This window comes from Grammomys surdaster, unplaced genomic scaffold, assembly GCF_004785775.1.
Source record: "Grammomys surdaster isolate TR1022 unplaced genomic scaffold, NIH_TR_1.0 430, whole genome shotgun sequence".
Lineage (NCBI taxonomy): Eukaryota > Metazoa > Chordata > Mammalia > Rodentia > Muridae > Grammomys > Grammomys surdaster.
Window position 1 is genome coordinate 564 of NW_021604849.1, and position 22519 is coordinate 23082.

The 22519-nt window shown below is 35.5% G+C and overlaps 1 protein-coding gene and 1 pseudogene across 1 annotated transcript; one reads left to right on the top strand and one right to left on the bottom strand.

Annotated features, from left to right (window-relative positions):
- Window positions 1-8110: 8110 nt before the first annotated feature.
- Window positions 8111-9057, top strand: LOC114632833 (vomeronasal type-1 receptor 4-like). The gene has a single exon (XM_028781428.1). The coding sequence runs from the start codon at window positions 8137-8139 to the stop codon at window positions 9055-9057; it is 921 nt and encodes a 306-aa protein (XP_028637261.1). The 5' UTR covers window positions 8111-8136.
- Window positions 9058-20370: 11313 nt separating this feature from the next.
- LOC114632832 lies at window positions 20371-21357 on the bottom strand (annotated as a pseudogene).
- Between the last annotated feature and the right edge of the window lie 1162 nt (window positions 21358-22519).

The following is a 22519-nucleotide window of genomic DNA, read 5'->3' on the forward strand; positions in this document are numbered from 1 at the left end:
ATTTCTAGCTGACATGTTATCTGCAAGAACGTACACAAAATGTGTTCTTGTCAGATGTGGCCTGTCCATGTACTCCTGTCTACTTCTGGAAAAAAAAAACACAGGTATGTTTGGCTTTCTCTATACTTATTATAATGGTCACTGTCTAGACTTTCAGAAGGTATTATATATCTGCCTGTTATCATAGATTGCTGTTAATAAATGGAACCAAAACTAAAACAACAAAACCAAAGCTCTACCATATTATATACGTATTTAATATGCCAAATATCTCTTCCTTATAGACCAAAATGCAGACTTATCATTGTGACCATCAAATCAATATAAGTAGCCTATGAGCCCATGGAAGTTTTTGACTTTATGTAACATTGTAGCTCTGTACCATACAGCATAACCTGAATGTCACATATATTAACCACAATCCTCTTATCTGTAAGATAGAACTAATGTCAAACTACAACCTTTTATCATAACTATTGTTAGTGTGTAGTTCAGTCATGTCAAAAATGTTCTTAATGCTCTGCATCTGAGCTGCAGAGCATTTTCATCACAAACCCAAAACTCTGTGTCCTCAAAACTATCACCTTCTCCTTGCAGCCTTGAAAATCTTCATCCTAAGATCCTTTAAATTTGCATTACACAATTCATTTATTGTTAGGGAAGAAGGGGCATGTGATGCTTAGACAGCATACTTGTATGAAGGTTTAAAGATATATTTTTATATATCTTTATGGGTCTTTCCTTCCATCATGATCCCTGGTCACCAGATTAAGTAGAAAGCATCTTTACTTGCTGCTCAGTCTTGCTGGCCCTCACCTTTGAAGCATCTGTGTATTTGCAGTTGATCAGTATAGTCACAACAGCTAGATAGAATCATACAGCAATATAACTGATGACAGCATTTAACACAGGGTCTCTTGTGGCTACCTATGTTTTAAACTGTGTCAAATTTGTGTACTCCATGTTTTCTTCATACACTTTTGTTGTTGTTGTTGTTGTTGTTGTTGTTGTTGTTGTTGATGGTGGAGGTAGGTAGATACATGGAATGTTGCATCTTTTAGCTAATTTGAAAGTTTTTGTGGAAGTGACAAAGGAGGTACCTCTTTAAGAATCTGATTCTGATCTATTCTTACCCATATTAGAAGTAGAATTGGTAGATAAAATAGCAATTCCCCATTCATATGAAAAAATATACTATATCTGCATAGGGCATTTATACCATGAAAACTTCTGTCAGAAAGGTATTTGTAATAGCAACAAAGTTAATAAAGCATGAAATATAGGTATTAAAAATGAACTGTTTTTAGGAGAGAAATTATTACAATTTAAAATATATTCTAGAAAAGAGAAATGGACATTAATGCTATAATCTTCCAGGACAATTCCATGGACACAAACAAGACTCTTTTCATGCAGAATGTGACAATACAGCCACTGTTTCACCAAGAAATAAATACTATAAATATCATTTCTCTACAACTTGTCATAGTGATATAAAATTCATATGAAAAGAGTAGGACTGTAGCTCATTTTTCATGCATGAGATTGAATCCACAGTCCTAGTACAATAAAATTCCTATAGAAGAGAACTAAGATACGAAGACTACGACAATTTTAAATATTGAATGTATGTTGTTAGCATTGCATTGACTGTTCGATTATTATATAGCATTATTAAATAGCAAATTTTCCATGATTTCATAATCCTTTTTAGTTTGGCATTTTTATTTTAATTAGCATACATATATTAGAATTCATCATGATATTTTCAAACAAATATCACATTAACCATTATTACTGTATAGTTCAGTCATGTAAAAAATAATACCAATGTTCTATAGCTGGGCTCCAGAACACTTTCATCACAAACCCAAAATGCTGTGTCCTTCAAATCATCACCTTGCAACTCTGTCAATCATCATTCTAACGTCTTTTAAATTTGGAATACATGATTCATTTACTCTCCTGTTATTCTCACTGCTATTACTTTGATATTGTCTCACCCCTATATGTCCTTTATAATCCTTTTACTTTAATGACACATTTGTCTTATAACCCTCCTCTTGATTCCACAACACCTGTTTACTTTTATTTATCTTTTGATCTCCTCTCTCATTTCATAGTCCATAACCACTCCTCTCAACATATTGTCATTCTGTCATTCACATCTCTGTTAGACAGAGTGCGTCATTTCCCCTCTAAGTCTATGCTACCTTGCTAAAAATCTTTGTAATTCCATATAGTTTCCTGACAATTTCATGATTTTACCTACAGATTAACAAAATTCTGCTCTGTATAGATACCACACTTCCATTATCCGCTGATATACATCATTTCTCTGCTTTTGTGAATTATGCAGCAGTTAATATCGATGTACAATATCTCTGTGGTAGGACAGACAATCCTTTGCATATATACCCAGAAATTATGTAGCTGTGTTATATTGCAATCATATTTTTTATTTTATTAGAAAATATTTACATTTATTTTGATACTGAATATAGTTCTTAACTTTCTTTCATTATAGAATGAGGATTCTATTTTTCCACACTGCTGCAAGCATTTGCTGTGGTCTATTCTCTTGATGTGAATCATTATAAGGGGTGCAATGGAGTAATAAAGTATTTGTAATTTGCATTTCATTCATAGGCAAAAATGTTGAATACTTTAAAAAACTACTTGTTGTCTATCTGTGTCTTGTCTTTAAAGGAACACTTGACAATTTCTTTAACCATTTGTTGACTGGCATGTTTGTAGAAAGACAGTTTAATATTTATTTCCCTTAAAACATTCTAGGTTTTAAGATCATGAGTGAAGTACAGAAGTCAATAATTGTCTCCTATTTAGTAGGTCATATCTCCCCTAAGCTGGGAGTTTGCTTTTACGTGCCAAAAGCTGATAATCCATTTCCACTCATTAATTCTTTATGAATTTTTAGTGCTATTAGGGTGGTCACCTCTACGTACATCTTTTTTTTTTAAAGATTTATTTATTTATTATATATGAATACACTGTAGCTGTCTTCAGACACACCAGAAGAGGGCATCAGATCTCATTACAGATGGTTGTGAGCCACCATGTGGTTGCTGGGATTTGAACTCAGGACCACTGGAAGTGCAGTCAGTGCTCTTAACCACTGAGCCATCTCTCCAGCCCCTCTACGTACATCTTGTATTTCTAATATTTTCTTCTGAGAGACTTATAGGAATTTACCTTTGTAGTAATTTCAGCTTTATAGTAATTTAACACTGATTTTTGCACAAGGTCAGAGGATTTGGACATAATCCCATTTTGGAGGTAGATATTCATTATACACTAACTCATACACAATCAAAAATTCTAACCAGAGTCACATCAACCACTCAAGGAGGATGTGATTCTGTCTTCCTGAGGTTCATCCTAAGAACTGCTAACACTCAGCAGGGAATTGATCTTGAATGCCTGACTCTATATTTACCTTTCTTTTTCAACACTGGTTATTCAGAGATTCAGGAACACTAAAATTGGAAGCTAGCAATTATTTTTCAATTTTTTAAAATAGAAACAATACTAAGTGTATATAGCTTCTCTAACATTTTATTTTCCTATAGAGTCTATACTAGGGTTCTTTTCCTCCATATATTGAACTAGATAGGACACGTTTACCTACTGAGCAGTCCAGTTTTCCCTCGTCATTTTAGTTTCTGTGTATTTGTAATTAAGGACTGTAGTTACAACACCTAGAAGGAATCGCATAGCAATATATTTGTTCATAACACTTAACACAGGGCTTCTTGTGGTTCTTTTTAGAGTGTGTCAATTTTCTTTCTTTTTTCTTTCTTTTTTTTTTTTACAGTCCAGTCTTTATTCCACTCCTGATCCATCCTTTGACTGTTCCTCATCCCATACCTCCTCCCCACCCCTTGTCTCCAAGAGAATGTCCCCACCCTGACCTCTACTCCACCAGACCTCCCTATTCCCTGGGGCCTCAAGTCTCTTGAGGGTTACTTGCATCTTCTCTCACTGAGTCCAGACCAGACAGGCCTCTTCTGCATATCAAATTTCTTTTTAAGGATAGATGCTATAATGTTGTTTGTGCCATGTCTTCTTCATATGGGTTTTTTTTTTATGCATCTATGACTTGATTGCATCTTTCAGCTGCTTTGCAAGATTTTGTTGTGGAAGCAACTAAGGAGGTGCCCCTTCAAAACCCTAATTTCAGTTCCTTTTCACTCATATAAAGAACTAGAATTAGTGGATAAGGTAGCAATTCTTTCATATGAAAAAGTATTCTTTTTTTTTTTCCAAGACTGGGTTTCTTTGTATAGCTCTGCCTGTCCTGGAACTCACTCTGTAGACCAGGCTGGCCTCAAACTCAGAAATCTGCCAACCTCTGCCTCCCAAGTGCTGGGATTAAAGGCATGAGCCACCACTGCCTGGCTATGAAAAAGTATTCTGTAGGCATTGGGTATCTACACTATAAAGAATTCTTTCAGAAATATATTTATAATAAAAATTAATAAAATATAGCAAAATGCATTATTACTTTTAGGAAGAAAATTATTACAATTTAAAATATACTTTATAAATCACAGAGAAATGTACATTTATGCCATGATCTGCAAGTAAAACACAACTGTATTCCACGCAAAAAATCACAACACATCTGCTGTATCATCAAGAAATAAGGATTATAAACATCATTCCTCTACAACTTCTCATAGTGATATAAAATTCATATAGAAAGAGTAAGACTGTAGCTCAGTGGTGGCATGCTTATCTTTCATACATGAGATTCTGGATTTAATTCTGTCCTTCCAGTATAATAAAATTCTTATAAAAGACAAGTCAAAAAGAAACGTGTCAATTTTAAGAATTGAGTATAAATTGTTGATATTGCATTGACTATTGGAACTGTTATTAAATTGCAAAATTGATATGAAACAATATATTCATTACTTTGGTATGTTTTTCCTTACAATTTTAATTAGTAAACATAATATTAGATTTCATTATGACATTTTAAAAATAACTCTTTTTTAGTTCTTCTTCTAATCTTTTCTCTTCCAATCCCCTGATGCCATCTCTCTTCTGTCTTTATCCTTTAGAATCCTTCTCACTTTAATGAAACACTCGTCCTATTCCATTCTCCTTGATTCTTCAACACTACTTTTTTCAGCATTATTTGATCTCCATTCTAGCTTCACATCCCATAACCACTTTCTCTTAACACTTACATACATATAGAGATTGTGATCCACATCCCAGTTTGAGAAAGAATGTGTGAATTTTTCCCCAAAGTCTATTCTATTTTGTTAAAATCTTTGTAATTCCATAGAGTTTCTGAAGATTTCATGATGTCATTTTCCTCTACAGATTAGCAAAATTCTGTTATTTTATAGATATCACATTTCCATTATCTGCTGATGAACATCTTTTCTTTACTATTGTAAATTATGTCTGTGGCAGAACATATAGTCCATTTGGGTATATGCCAAGAAATTATATAGCTGTATTATATTGCTATCTTTTAAAAATAACTTTGTATATATTTCTATAATGAACAAAGTACTTTATGCCCTTCCATTATAGAATGGGAATTCTTTTTTCCCCATGCCATTGTCAGCATTTGTTGTGGCCTGTTCTCTTGATGTTAATAATTCTTAGAGGTTCAATGGAGTCTAAAAGTATTTGTAATTTATACTTCCTTGATAGGTAAATATGTTTAATACATTTGAAAACCATTTACTGCCCATTTGTACTGTATCCTTAAATAAATATTTGCCCATTTCATGAACCTGTTTTAGAAGGTAGAAGAGGTTGTCTAATCTTTATTTTACTTTATACAGTCTAAATTTTAAGTTACTGATTGAAATACAGAAGGCAATGATCTCTCCTGGCAGGTAGTTTCTTTTAACCTGCAGACAGCTTTTAATATCACACAATTCTATATGATAATTCATGCTGCATTTCCTGTGCTATTAGTACCATTGCCTCTACCTACACCTTGCATTTCTACAATTTTCTTCTGAGAGTTTTATTGTTTCAATGATTCATCTTTAGAATAATTTTCCATAAATTTGTGTACAGTGTAATGTTATATAGACATAATTGCATTCTGCAGGTATACAAAAAGTCACCCAGGATCAGAAAGTCTTATCACTGAATCAAAACAAATATTTATGAAAGAAGTAAATGTGACTTCCTGAGATTCTTCCTGAAAACTGCTGAGAGTCAGCAGGACATTGATATGGAATGCCTGACCTCTCATTTACCTTTCTTACTTAACAATGGTCATTCCCTGTGTGGCTTTGTATCCTCTCATGTCCCTAGGTCCTTGTACAGCATTTGTTATTATGATTAACAGGAGTTGATGATTTAACATGTAGAAGATCCAGTAACACCACAATTGGAACTTGGTAATTACTTTTCAATTTTGTTGATTAAAAACAATGCTAATTTCTATAGCTTCTACAACTTCTTACTTTCCTATAGAGTTTTCACTAGGGTTCTTTTCCTTCATATACTAAGATGCGTTAACTCCTGATTTTATTTCTTTTAATTTGTTTTTAATAACATCAGTTTATGATGATCTCTCTTTGTGAGTTTGATTTACATCCCCTCATTGTATTCCCTCAATTATTGATGATTTAGAACTTTTTGTACACATTTTGAACATTTCTGATTCTTTATAGGAAATTTATCCAAGGCATGAAACAGGTTCAATTTATTTTATATTTTAGGATTTTTTAAACCTAAATTTAGTTTTAAATATTTTTTTTAGTAGACAGATAAGTTAGTCATTAAGAGTGCATACTACTATTACTATGTACTGGTGTGGGAAAAGTGCTAATTAAGATCAAAATCTACCACTGACTCGAAATCCTTCCTGGGCTGAGTGCATAATGGGGGTATTCCCTTCATTAGTAGGGCTTCTCTTTCTCTGATCTTGTCTGGGGAGTTCTAAGCCCACACATATCTACCTGAATATGAATGTCATGTAGCCTCAAATAGATAACAAGATTAATTTCTTTTCTCCTGATAAAACCTATTTAGCCAGCACTCGAAATTTCTGAAGTGCTTCCCATGTTAATTAGGCACTTCAGGTACCCTTAACTTCCAGTCTTTGCCAAATTCTAGATGTTCCTACCCCCAGTTTCCCCAAACTTTTTAAGCCTTGAATCACCCTAAGTAAAGATATGCCTCCTGATAGCTGGTTCTATCATGTTCATTCACCATATGTACCTCACAGGGCTTCTGAAACCCCTGTTCATTTTCTCTGTTCCTACTGCCCTTGTGTACTGAATTGGTCAACAGTACTGGGGAGTTGGAAGACCCACATGTCAGTGGTCAGTTCCTAGTTCTTCCTGCTGGTTCACAACTGTCTATAAATCAAGCTATAAGAGACACAAAGCCTCTGCCCTCCACTGGCATTCAAACTGACATACAACCTCCCAAACATACACTTAATTAAAAACATTGGATGTAAACTGATAATGTATATTTTCTGACTAAAACGGGGAATATCCCTTTATTCAATGTGCCTACTCATTACAAGATAAATCTTAAAATACAGTATTCCTTTTCTCCACTCATTCATTGTAAATATGCTTTTCACATATTTTCTTTTGTTCCTCTTGATGAATTTGGAAATCTGTTTCATGTGAATTTTACAAATAATGGCACAGTTTAATTATTTTCTCTGAAAATAGACCTGAAAACATTGGGTTTAGTAAAAAAGAAAGAAAAGAAAAAAACACATTAATTTTATTAATAGGCTTTTGTTCTACTTTTTAATAATAGTTTTGTCTGTGTGTAGCCTTGCAGTCTTAGAACTATCTCCTTAGATTATATTAGCCACAAATTCATGGAACTGTCTATGTCTCTTCAGTCTTAAAATTAAAAATGCACACTACCACATCCAGAGAAAACATTAAACTTGGGTAAACATATACATTTTTTATTCCACTGAAATAATAGAGAATATCTTATTTATAAAGAAAAAACTAATAAACACTATTTTCAGTGAGAGAGCCCTATAAATAAAAAAAAGTGATAAATGTTTCTTTAAGCTGACTTCAGGAAGTAATGCACACACATAATGCATTTGCAGAGCCTTTAGAACATAATAAATTTATTTACTTTTTAAAAATAGGAATGAAAATGACTTCTGAAAACTTTGCACTGGGAATTTTCCTCTTCTCCCAGATTACAGTGGGAATGCTTGGCAATTCCTCAATACTATTTTATTATATCATTTTGATATTCACTGGGAAGCACTTAATGCCTAAAGACCTGATTATAGAGCACTTGACTTTTGCCAACTGCTTGTCTATCATCTCAAAAGGCATTCCACGGACAATGTCAGATTTGGGATTTAAGAATTTTCTGGGTGACATCGGATGCAAATTGATAACGTATATTTCCCGAATAACAAGGGGAGTGTCCCTTTATTCAATGTGCCTACTGAATTGTTTCCAAGCAATCATAATTAGCATCAACAACTCCAGGTGGATGAAGCTTAAATACAGAGCAAGCAAGTACATTGGTCCCTCCTGCTCAGTCAGTTGGCTTGTGCACCTGGTTCTAAACATCTTTATTCCAGCAAGAGTATTAGGTCCCACTTACAAGAAAAATGCTACTAACTGGGTGAGCTATGGAAACTGCTCACTGTTTGCTTCTTGCAGTGTGACAACTGTACTGTATATGTTCTTTCTATCTTTTTCTGATGTCCTGTGTCTGAGTCTCATGGCCTGTGCAAGCGTTTCCATGGTACATATCCTCTACATACATAAGAGACAAGTCAAGCATATCCATAGTACTCAGCACTTGCTAAAAGTCTCACCTGAAGACAGAGCCACCCAAACTATCCTCATCTTACTGTGCATATTTGTCATCTCTTACTCATTCTCTTCCATTCTGACTGTCTTAAGGACCTGCTCCAAATATCCAGTGCTCTGGGAAGTAAATGTATTTACATTTATAGAAATATCCTTTCCAATATTTTGCCCCTTCGTTCTTATCACAAATATGAAGTCTAGTTTTATTCTGTTTTTACCCTGCTTTGGTAAGAGATAAGTTCTTCCAAGTATGACATGAGCCCTGGTCATCTCTTTACTATTGTAGATTGTCATATTCTTTTATCCGTTGTACAGTGCTAAAACTATAATTAAAATTAATTATCAAGCTTCCTATAACTAACTGCTTCATCATGTGTAGTGGTCAGCAGTCTTTATGCCAGAACCATTTTAAAGATGTCTTACTTATTTTTCTTGTACCTCAGACAAAATTCTTGACAAAGGCTACTCGAAGAAGGGAAGGTTTCTTTCACTCCACATTCTGAAGGTTCTGTCAATTATGGTTAGATAGTAACAGTGGAGGAAGTGGATTTTTGAAGAGAGGAACATAAAATACATGGTAACATTAAATTCACAGGTAGCAAGTACACACTTAAATTTCTTTTCTCTGTTCTTTGGCCCTTTTAATTAAGACTATTCATCCACCTATGACATAGTATCACCCAGAGTCAAAGTGGGATTTCTGTCCTCCAGTGAAACTCTCAGAAATATCCTCATAGTTCTATCAACAATGAAGTGTGAGGATCTCAAGTGCATATTGTCAACTTGACACATATGCATATTATTTTTAACTATAAAAATCAATCTTTTACTAAAAGTCTATATTTTAGGATTAAAATGCAACAAAGTTCTCATCTTTAAAAATGCATAATTAACCATGAGGAGAAATATTCATATATACCAAAATTTACATAAAAATGTCAAAACTGAATCAACAAAGGTGTATATGTATTCATATACATATATGTAAAACCTCAAAATTTTATGTTCATGGTATATTTTAATTGTTTCAGAAAACTTCTTGAGATTATATAAACTAGGAAAATAGGTGAAGATGGGAAGAGGAGATAACTAACATTAAGGATGATTGAGAATCAATATGGAAAGTCTCTGCACACATGTCTGTGTATTTATTTGGGCTTATCCTATAAAGAGTATTATGCTTATCGTAGGAGCCATATGTTGCCATATGTGAAATGTCTACTTTTGAGTTTTTGGTCTAAGTATCTGGAGAACCCCCTTCCCCCCAGAACAATTCAAACTATTGTCATTGCACTTGGTAACCAACCAGAACTTCATGGCAATACACTTTGACTGGATATACCACACACTTTGGAGCTGGAACATGAGAAATCAAGTTCATATTGACTAAGATGTATCCCTGGTAGGTATTTTCTATAGCACTTCAGACATATTCAGGATTTTCAAGGAAGAAAGTTGTTAATACCCTTACCTAGCTGTGAACACTAACCTTCAACAATGACCCTCTTAGTAAGATACTCACATTGCTACATTAGTAGCACAGCTATTACTGGGGTGTAGCCAGCTACTTTCTCATTGGATGCTTACTCTATAGTAACAATTCTCAACCTGTGGGTTGTGACCATTGGAAAACACACATTTCTAATTGTCTTGGTAACTGAGACACTGCTGATTAGTAATATTAAAACTGTAACAACAAAAGTAGATTATGATAGTGGGTTCCTAAAGCCAGAGGAAATATGTATTCTCCAATGGTGATTACCCACAGATTGTGAACCACTTGTTCTAGAGGAAGGCTGGTGCTGCAAATCATGCCAGAAATCTATGATAGAGGATTACAGGCCACATGGATACCATGAAGAATACCACTATTTTGGTAAGTGAACACAGTGTCAAACTTCCCCCTAAATTCATATATCTATAGCCCAAGATAGACATATCACTCAGAACTCATCAGAGAAGTTTTTGTGTGTTGTGAACATGGTTATCACACTGACCAAAGTGCAGAGAATGAGTGACTCTGCAATGCCCAGTTACAAATGGGATGTCTATATCCATTACTCTTGCAGCAATTTTCAGGTAACATCTTGGAAAATAGAATGAAATAAACAAATAGACAGATGTAAAAGAGGACCAGAAAAGAATAGTACCTACTGTCTATGGCAGAACTACTGGACTCATGAACTCACAACAGCTGTGGTTGTCTGCATAAGACACACAATATTAGACCAGCTTACATCCTAGCATGAAAGTGGTCCTCATGAGAATCTAGCCCTAACTAAGGATCTATTGAGAGTTCTTGGCTTTTGGGCAGGGAAAGACAGTCTTCCATAAGAGCATGGTGACTAGTAGGTCAGTCAAACCTCAGTGTAAACCTCATACACCTATGAGTATACGGACAGTAAAAATGAGTTTATGGATTATAAAAACATAGAATATATGAAATTGGAAGTGATTGGGAATGATTTAGGATGACAAGCAAAGAGTGAGCATGATAAAAGTGCATTGTATGCATATATGGCATTCTCAAAGAATTGATGAAAATACAGTATTTAAAAAATGATCCAATAGTTATTCCAGCCAACACTCCAGCTACTTTGCTGGAGCCTTGGGCTATTCCACAGAGCGCAGCCCTCTCAACATCTTTCATAGGCTCCATATTCCAGCCCATAATTTCAACAGAAGATTTCTGTATTACTTGAGTCCATGCCAAAGTAGGTACCACACTGATACTTGGAAACCCAGAGACATTGGCACCCAAATTCTCACAGATCACATGGGCTTCAATAGCATCAGCAAAGATATCCTACTGGGTCTGAAGGCTCCCTGAATATCAAACCAGCAGTTCCCCCAGGACAGAATACCAGGGAAGAAAAAGAAATCAAGGCAAAAGCATCCAAAAAAGCATCCATATAACAAACATACAATTAGAAACCTGCACTTACACCTATAATAACACCAAACAGATAACTAGAGGGCCCCATAAGAACACAGTCAACAACAGCCTTGGCAATATGGTACAGTCCAAACTGCTGCTTTACTACAGCAAGTCCTGGATATGCCAACATGGCTGACACACAAGAAAGCAACCTTAAATCTAATCTTATGAAGATGGCAGTGTCATACAAAGAGGAAATGAAGAAATCCCTTAAAGAAATCCAGGAAAATACAAACAGTTGGGTGGAGGAGATGAATTCAAATGTTCTAAACCTGAAAACGAAAATGGAAGCAATAAATAAAACACAAAATGAGGGAATCCTGGGGATGGGACATTTTGGTAAGTGAGCAAGAAGTACAGATACAAGCATCACCAACGGAATACAAGATATGGAAGAGAGATTTTCATGGGTAGAAGATGAGATAGAAGAAATTCATACTTTAGTCAAAGAAAATGTTAAATGTAAAAAGATCCTGACACAAAACATTCAGAGAATCTTGGCCAACATGAAAAAAAAAAACAAAAAACAAAACAAAACAAAACAACAACAACAACAAAAAAAAACCACTAAGAGTAATAGGAATAGAAGGGGAAGATTTCCAGCTGAAAGGCCTCAAAAATACAAAATCACATAAGAAAATGTCCTTAACTTAAAGAAAGAAAGGCCTATAACAGTACAAGATGCTTTCAGAACATCAAACAGGCTGAACCAGATAAAAAAAAGTTTCCTGACACATAATAATGAAAACAAATGAACAGAAAAAGAAATAATATTAAAGCTACAAGGGAAAAAAGTCCAAGTAACATAAAGACAAACCTGTTACAATTACACCTGACTTCTCAACAGAGGCTCTAAAATTTAAAAGAGCCTGGACAGATGTCTTCTTGCAAATTCTAAGAGATCACAGATGCCAATCTGGACTACTGTAATCAGTAAAAGTTTCAATCAAAATAGATACAGAAAGCAAGATATTCTATGACAAACCCAAATTTAAATGCTATATATCCACAAATTCACAGAAGAGACTAGAAGGAAAATTGTAAACTATGGAGGCGAATTACACCCATGAAAACACAAAAAATAAATAATTTCACTCTAGCAAAACTAAAAGAAAGGGATCTCTCTCTCTCTCTCTCTCTCTTTCACCCAAACATCAGCACCACCAACATCAAAATAAAAACATTAGCAGTCATTGGTCCTGAATATCTGCCAACATCAATGGACTTAACTCCCTAATAAAAATACACTTCCTGACAGAATTGCTGAAAGAAAAAAAAAACCAGCATCTTTTCTTCTGTTCCATACAAAGACACATCTCAATATTAGACATAAATTTCATCAGAGTAAAGTGTTGGAAAAACAGTTTCTAAGCAAATGGACCCAAGAAGCCAGCTGGTACAGCCATTTTAATATTAATAAAGTAGACTTCCAACTAAGCTTAATAAAGAGATGGGAAAGACTCTTCAAACTTATCAACGAAAAAAAATCCAGCAAGATGAGATCTCAATTCTGAATATCAATGCACCAAATCCAAGGGCACTCACATTTGTAAAAGAAATACTACTAAAACTTAAATCACACATGGAACCCCATATATTAATATTGGGAGACCTCAATACTATGGACTCATCAATGGACAGGTAATCCAAAAAAATACTAAACTGAGAAATAATAGAACTAACACACATAGAACTAACATGGACCTAAATAATAGTTATAGAACACTTCATTCAAATACAACGAACATACCTTCTTCTCAGTACTTCTCCAAACCTTCTCCAAAATTGACCATATACTCATTCATTAAGCAAGTCTAAATAGCTATAAAATTTTTGAAATAACACCCCTGTATATTATCAGACCACCAGGGGTTAAAGCTGGACTTCAGCAACAATAGGCACAGCAAAATCTTATAATCTCATGGAATCTGAACAACTCAGTATTGAATATCAACTGGGTCAAGGAATAAATAATGCAAGAAAGTAAGGATTTCATAGAATTCCTGAATTCCTGAAAATGAACTCACAATGAGTCCAAACTTCTGGGAAACAATGCAAGTGGTCATAAGATGAAAATTTATAGAGAGATCTCATGCAATCAATTTAACAGCATACCTGCTCTTAAACACAAAGAAGCAAACAAATGCAGTAAGAGTAGAAGGCAAGAAATACTAAAATCCAGGGCTGAAATCAACAAAATAGAAACAAAGAGAACAATTCAAAGAACCAAAGAAACATGAATTGATTCTTTGTTAAAAATCAACAAGATAGATAAACTCTTATAAAAACTAAGCAAAGGGCAGAGAAGGAATATCAAAATTAATAATATCGCCCCTTCCTTGGTCTTTTTGGCTGAGCCAAAAAGGACCTAGCTGGTCTGTTCCTGTGAAGACACCATATTCTGAGCCATCCTAGAGGAACCATTGCACTCAGAGCAATGGGTAAGAACCCTCCTTCACAACCCTATGCCCCAGAGCAACAAATGGGAGCCTGGGGCACTCAGGACCCATCATCCAGCCAAACCCCACCCTTCCAGAATACCACTCTGTTTCAGACCCTCACTTGGTCCTTTTGGCTGGGGCAGACACTTAGCTGGTCTGCTCCCATGAAGATACCATATCCTGAGCCATCCTAGAGGCACCACTGCACTCGGAGCAGCAGGATTTCAGGATCCCAGAAGCAGTCTGAGTCCCAGGAGCTCTTCTACCTTGAAGATCAGGATCACAGGATCACAGAGTCATCTGGACTCTAAGGATTTCTGAGACAAGCAAGATAACTGGAAGACAGGTTCCAGTGAGAGACAGTGAGTGCAAGTAGCAATAGAGTTAACCAGATGGTGAAAGGCAAGCACAAGAACATAAGCAACAGAAACCAAAGTTACCTGGCATCATCAGAACCCAGCTCTCCCAACATAGCAAGTCCTGGATACCCCATCACATCAGAAAAGCAGGATTCAAAATTAAAATCACTTCTCATGATGAGGATAGAGTATTTTAAGAAGGGCATAAATAGCTTCCTTAAAAGAATACGGACAAACAGAGGAAAACAGGTAGAAGCCCTTAAAGAAAAAACACAAAAGTACCTTAAAGAAGTATAGGAAAACATAACCAAACAGGTGATGGAATTGAACAAAACCATCCAGGATCTAAAAATGGAAGTAAACACAATAAAGAAATCACAAAGGGAGACTATCCTGGAGATAGAAAACCTAGGAAAGAGATCAGGAGTCATAGACAGAAGTATCACCAACAGAGTAGAAGCATCACCAATAGGAGAGAATCTCATGTGAAGAAGATACCATGGAAAACATTGACACAACTGTCAAAGAAAATGCAAATTGCAGAAAGCAAAAACCTCCTAATCCAAAACATCCAGGAAATCCAGGACGCAAGGAAAAGACCAAACCTAAGGATAATAGGTATAGAAGAGAGTGAAGATTCCCAACTTAAAGGGCCAGTAAATATCTTCAACAAAATTATAGAGGAAACCTTTCCTAACCTAAAGAAAAAGATGCCCATGAACATACAAGAAGTCTACAGAACTCCAAATAGACTACACCAGAAAAAAATTCCTCATGACACATGATAATCAAAGCATCAAGTGCACAAAACAAAGAAAAAATACTAAAAGTAGTAAGAGAAAAAGGTAAAGTAACATATAAAGGCAGAGCTATAAGGACTGCAGCAGACTTCTCAACAGAGACTATAAAAGCCAGAAGATCCTGTAGTGATATCATACAGACCCTAAGAGAACACAATGCCAGCCAAGACTACTATACTCAGCAAAACTCTCATTCAGTATAGAAGGAGAAAGCAAGATATTCCATGACAAAACCAAATTTACATAATATCTTCCCACAATTCCAGTACTACAAAGGATAATTGATGGAAAACTCCAATACAAAGAGGGAAACTACAACCTAGAGTAAAAGGCTGGAAAACAATTTTTTTAAGCAAATGGTCCCAAGAAACAAGCTGCAGTAGCCATTCTAATATCAAATAAAATCGACTTTCAGCCAAAAGAAATCAAAAAGATAAGGAAGGACACTTCATACTTATCAAAGGAAAAATCTACCAAGATGAACTCTCAATTCTGAACATCTATGCTCCAAATGCAAGGGCACCCACATACATAAGAGAAACTTTACTAAAGCTCAAAGCACACATTGCACCTCACACAATAATAGTGGGGGATTTCAACACTCCAGTGTCAGCAATGGACAGATCATGGAAACAGAAACTAAACAGAGACACAGTGAAATTAACAAAAGTTATGAACCAAATGGATTTAACAGCTATAGAACATTTCATCCCAAAACAAAAGAATATACCCTTTTCTCAGCACCTCATGGTACTCTCTCCAAAATAGGCCATATAATTCATTACAAAACAGGCCTCAACAGATAGAAAAAGATTGAAATAATCCCATGCATCCTACTTGATCACCATGGACTAAGGCTGATATTCAATAATGACTAAAACAATGGAAAGTCCACATACATGTGGAAACTGAACAATGCTATACTCAATGATGACTTGGTAAAGAAAGAAAAAAAGAAGGAAATTAAAGACTTTTTAGAATTTAATGAAAATTAGGACATATCATACCAAAACTTGTGGGACTCCATGAAAGCAGTGCTAGGAGGAAAACTCATAGCTCTAAGTGCCTACAAAAAGAAACTGGAGAGAGCACACACTAACAACTTGACAGCACACCTGAAAGCTCTAGAACAAACAGAAGCAAATACACGCAAGAGGAGTAGATAGCAGGAAATAATCAAACTCAGGGCTGAAATCAAACAAGTAGAAACAAAAAGAACTATATGAAGTATCAACAAAGCCAGGAGCTGTTTTTTTGAGAAAATCAACAAGATAGATAAACACTCAGCCCTACTTACCAGTGGGCACAGAGACAGTATCCAAATTAATAAAATTGGAACTGAAAAGGGAGACATAACAGAAACCGAGGAAATTCAAAAAATCATCAGATCCTACTATAAAAGCCTACACTCAAGAAAAGTGGGAAATCTGGATAAAATGGACAATTTTCTAGACAGATACTGGGTACAAAAATTAAATCAGGAGCAGATCTAGACAGTTCCATAACCCCTAAGGAAATAGCAGCAGCCATTAACAGTCTCCCCACCAAACAAATCCCAGGTCCAGATGGTTTTAGCGCAGAATTCTATCAGACCTTCAAGGAAGACCTAATACCAATTCTCCTCAAACTATTCCACAAAATAGAAACAGAAGGAACACTACACAATTAGTTCTATGAAGCCACAATTACACTCATACCTAAACCACACAAAGACACAACAAAGAAAGAAAACCTCAGAGCAATCTCCCTTCATGGTAAAAATCCTGGAAAGATCATGAATTCAAGGCCCATACCTAAACATAGCAAAAGCAGCATACAGCAAGCCAGTAGCCAACATCAAATTAAATAGGGAGAAACTTGAAGCAATCTCACTAAAATCAGGGACTAGCCAAGGCTGCCCACTCTCTCCCTACCTATTCAATATAGTACTGGAAGTCCTAGCCAGAGAATTAGACAACAAAAGGAAGTCAAAGGGATACAAGTGGGAAAGGAAGAAGTCAAAATTTCACTATTTACAGATGACATGACAGTATTCTTAAGTGACCCCAAAACCTCCACCAGAGAACTCCTAAACCTAATAAACAACTTCAGCAAAGTGGCTGGATATAAAATCAACTCAAACAAGTCAGTAGCCTTTCTCTACTTGAAGGATAAAAAGGCTGAGAAAGAAATTAGGGAAATGATACCCTTCCCAATAGTCACAAATAATATAAAATACCTTGGTGTGAATCTAACCAAGCAAGTGAAAGATCTGAATGACATGAACTTCAAGTCCCTGAAGAAAGAAATTGAAGAGGATCTCAGAAGATGGGAAGATCTCCCATGCTCTTGGATTGGCAGGATTAATATAGTAAAAATGGCCATCTTGCCAAAAGTAATCTAGAGATTCAATGCAATCCCCATCAAAATTCTAACTCAATTCTTCATAGAGATAGAAAGAGCAATTTGCAAATTCATTTGGAATAACAAAAAATCCAGGATAGGGAGAACTATTCTCAATAATAGAAGAACTTTTGGGGGAATCCCAAATCTGACCTCAAGCTGTACTACAGAGCAATAGTGATAAAAAACTTCATAGTATTGGTACAGAGACAGGCAGGAAGATCAATGGAATAGAATAGAAGACTCAGAAATGAACCCACACACCTACGGTCAGTTGATCTTTGACAAAGGAGCTAACACCATCCAGTGGAAAAAGGACAGCATTTTCAACAAATGATGCTGTTTCAACTGGAGGACAACAAAGAATGCAAATTGATCCATTCTTATCTCCTTGTATAAAGCTCAAGTCCAAGTGGACAAAGGACCTTCACATAAAACCGGATACACTGAAGCTAATAGAAGAGAAGGTGGGGAAAAGACCTGCGAATACCTAGGCACAGGAGAAAATTTCCTGAACAGAACACCAATGGCTTATGCTCTAAGATCAAGAATTGATAAATAGGACCTCATAAAATTCCAAAGCTTCTATAAGGCAAAGAATACTGTCAATAGGACAAAATAGCAACCAACAGAGTGGGAAAAGATCTGTACCAATCCTACATCTGATAGATGGCTAATATCCAATATATACAAAGAACTCAAGAAATTAGACTCCAGACAATGAAATAGCCATATTAAAAATGGGGTATAGAGATAAAGAATTCTCAACTGAAGAAACTCGAATGTTGGAGAAGCACCTCAAAAAATGCTGGTGCAGATGCTGGCGAGGATGTGGAGAAAGAGGAACACTTCTCCATTGTTTGTGGAATTTTAAGCTCGTTCAACCACTCTGGAAATCAGTCTGGCAGTTCCTCAGAAAACTGAAAATAGTTTTACCTGAGGAACCAGCTATACTACTCCTGTGCATATACCCAAAAGATGCTCCAATTAAAATGTTTTAATAAACCTTATAGAAAGTGGATGTCATAGCACACAGAATGTTATAGAAGTAAAATGAACTGAATATGTCACAGGGGATGATGACAGTTTTAATTTCTTTATATTTTAAAGCATACATTAATTAAGCATAGTAATAGATTACATTATGATACGTTCATTCATATACATTAAGTGATTATGTCATATTTATCCTTTACTACTTCATTTGTGTCCCCTTTTCTGCTTTGTGGGTCTATTGTTCTCAGTACTTCATATTTTACTCTGATTCTGTTCTCTTCCTTAATTTCACATGAATGAAAACACAATATTTGCCTTTGTAAAGCTACCTAATATTTTTAAGGTAACATCTGTTCCATTTATTTTTTTATAACATGTTCAGACCAGTGGTGACATTTGAAGGATTGTAGCATCTACATACTAGAAGCAATGAAGAACAGTTTAGAGCTGAAGAGCTGGATCATTGGGGAAATGCTCATCCTAGGTTTGGAAATGCTCAGCATGATTTTCGAAGGAACTGAGTTCCATTCCCAGTAATTACACAAGGTGGCTGACAACTGCATTTAGGTCCAGTTCTAGAGGATCCAACATGCTCTTCTTGCAGCTGTAGGCATCAGGCAATGCACATGGTGCACATACATGCACTGACACACACACACACACACAAAATTAAAAAAAAACTGATAAAAAAAATTCTCAGGACATAAGAGATAGCTTAGTGGCTAAGAGCACTGATTGCTTTTTCAGAGTACCCAGGTTTTATTTCCTGCACTTAATGTCTTATAACTCCAGTTCTACTGGGTATAATGCCATCTTCTTTCCTCAGCAGGTACATTATGCATGTGGTAAACACACATACATGCAGGAAAAATTAACATAAACATAAAAATGAAGGTATGCACACATGTATTTGAATATGTACACACAGAGAGGGGAAAGAGAGAGACAGAGACAGAGAGACAGAGGGACAGAGAGACAGAGAGACAGAGAGAGAGAGATGCAGAAATCATTTCTAGAATCCTCAAACTATACATTGAATGCTGTGCTACACTTGTAGGTATCCTTGTCCCTCTTGCTGACTCATGCAGAGGCTGAGGCCTGGCTGTCTCTGCTAGGTAGTACAACCACTGCTGATTCTTGTTTGCTATCCTGACTCTGCTGAACTGGATTGCTGGTGTATCTATGAAGTATTTGCAAGTGGATCAAGATGCTGCTGCTGCTGCTAACCTGCAAATTGAGCTGCTGGTTTCTAAACACCAAAGAACCTTTCTAAACAGGTCCACTCCCCCAACTCTGCTCCATATCCTTTCTTTCCTACTACCTTTGCTGCTGGGTTGGTGGGCTAAAAAGGAGGTTATAGTGTTTAAGAACCATCATTAAAAGTAAGGTTTAAAAAATTAAAGTTACATTCATGTTCTACTATACTTTGCCTATTATCATGCAATAACTCTTATAACATGATTCTATGTGTTTGAAACATTGTTTATTAGAATAGATTAAACCCCATGACAAAGGAGTCTGTTAAAAGGTGACTGATATTTTAAAACAGCTGTCTTGGCAATCTACAATAGATAAAGGACATGGCACTATACAAGAAAAAAAGAGATGACCTTGTTCATGCAAAATTGGAGGGAACTATTTCTTACCACAGAAAGAAAAAAACAGGCTGCAACTAGACTTGAAATTGCTGGTGAGAACAAAGGGGAGACATATTACAAAACATATTCCTAAAAATATAAATACACTTACTCCCCATAGCACTGAGCCTCTGGAGTAGCTTATAAAGATTACACATGTAGAAGAGATTAAGAGATGACAAATGTCCACACCAAGATGAGGATAGTATACATGGTTATGTCTTCAGGCAAGTACTTTAGAAATTGCTGAGCACTGTGGATATGCTTGAGTTGTCTCTTATGTCTGTAGAGTATATTCACCACGGAGATACTTGAGCAGGTCATGAGACTCAGACACAAGCCACCAGAGAAGCAGAGTAGAAACATAAACAGTGCAGTTGCCACATTTCTGGAAGCAAGTCATTAACAGTACTCAGAAACCATCATGTTAGTTATATTTTGGTTGTAACTGGATCCTAATACTCTGGCTGGAGTCAAGATGTTTAGAAGCAGGTATACAAGCCATCTGACTAAGCAGGAGGGACTGACATACTTGGTGGCTCTGTGTTTAAGCTCCATCCACCTGGAGTTGCTGGGACTGATTATGATTGCTTGGAAGCAACTCCGTAGGCACATTGCATAAAGGGACACATTCCTTGTTATTAGGTAAATATGTATTATCAATTTACATTCAAATATCATCCAGGAAATCGTTAAATCCAAAATCTGACAGTGTCTCTGCAAAATGAATGCATTTTGAGATGATAGACAAGCAGTTAGCAAAAGTCAAGTGCTCTATAATCAGGTCTTTAGGGATTAAATGCTTTCTAGTGACTATCAGAAAGATATAATAAAATATTACTGAGTAAATGCCAAGAACGCCCACTGTAATCTGAGCGAGGAGGAAATATTCCCATTGTGAAGTTTGCAGGAGTCATTTTCATTACTATTAAAAAGGTAAATAAATTACTATGTTCAATACCCTGGAAATAAACTGAGTGCCCATTACTTCATATAGTTAGTTTAAATAAGATTATCATCATATTTACAAAAGAATATTTAAAAGTTTTTTTCTTTATATAAGTAGGTATTCTCTATTATTTCAATGAAAAAAATATTACATATGTTTACCAAAATTTAATGATTTCCCTGGATGTGGTGGTAGATCCAGAGGATTCCAGAGACAGAGGATGACAGATGTATGAAATTGAAACTAATCTGGTGTATAAACACAGTTGCAGGACAGTTATTGCTACACTCAGAGAACAATGTTTTAGAAAAAGCATGAAAGGAAACAAGGAATTAATGTATTCATTAGTTTTGACTAAACACAATGTTTAGGGTCAGCTTTCAACTACAGCATGTTTAAAACATGCCACTATTATCTCTGAAGTTCAAATGAAGGAATTAAAATTCATCATGAGGAACAACAGAAAATATTTGAAAATAATATTCACAATAAGTGATTAAATATTCAGAATATTAAAAGAATATTTTATTTTAACATTTATCTTGATTTAAATGATGTGTATGTTTGGCCATTGCATGTAAGTGCAAGTGCCAGCAGGGACAAGAGGTTTGCAATCTCCTACAGCTGGATTTGTAGATGGTTGTAAGCCACCAGTAGGAGCTAGGAACTGAACACAGATCCAAAGTAATAGCATTATGCACTCTTAACCGCTGAATCTCCCTCTACCATAAAAAGAATATTTTAAACTAAATTTGAAAAACAACCTAAAATATAAATCAAATGAGAAATAGGTTCATGACTATCATATTTTTAATAAACTATTCAGAATGATCAAATGCATGTGAAATGAAGCTTAATATCACCAATAATTATGGGAATATAGTGATGTTATGCTAATCAGAGTAGCAAAGAGAGGTCATTATGTACCTTATAAACAGATAGTTAAACTTACAAAAATAAAAGCAAGAGTTTAAGGAGCTGAGTACATGGAGATGTAAGAATCCTAATGCAGACTTTATAGAAAGTAAGATGTCAAAGAAACTATACAATTTACCATTGCTCTTTTAAACAAAATTGAAAATAATTACCAAGTTCCAATATAGTGTTATTGCATCTCTAACAGATAGAGTCAGCAATTCTTGTTACTAATAATGGCAAAAGCTGGACAAGAATCTGGGGATATGAGAGGATACCCAGA

Excerpts from the sequence above, each read along its gene's own strand:
- LOC114632833 (XM_028781428.1), top strand. The coding sequence starts at position 8,137 with ATGAAAATGACTTCTGAAAACTTTGCACTGGGAATTTTCCTCTTCTCC.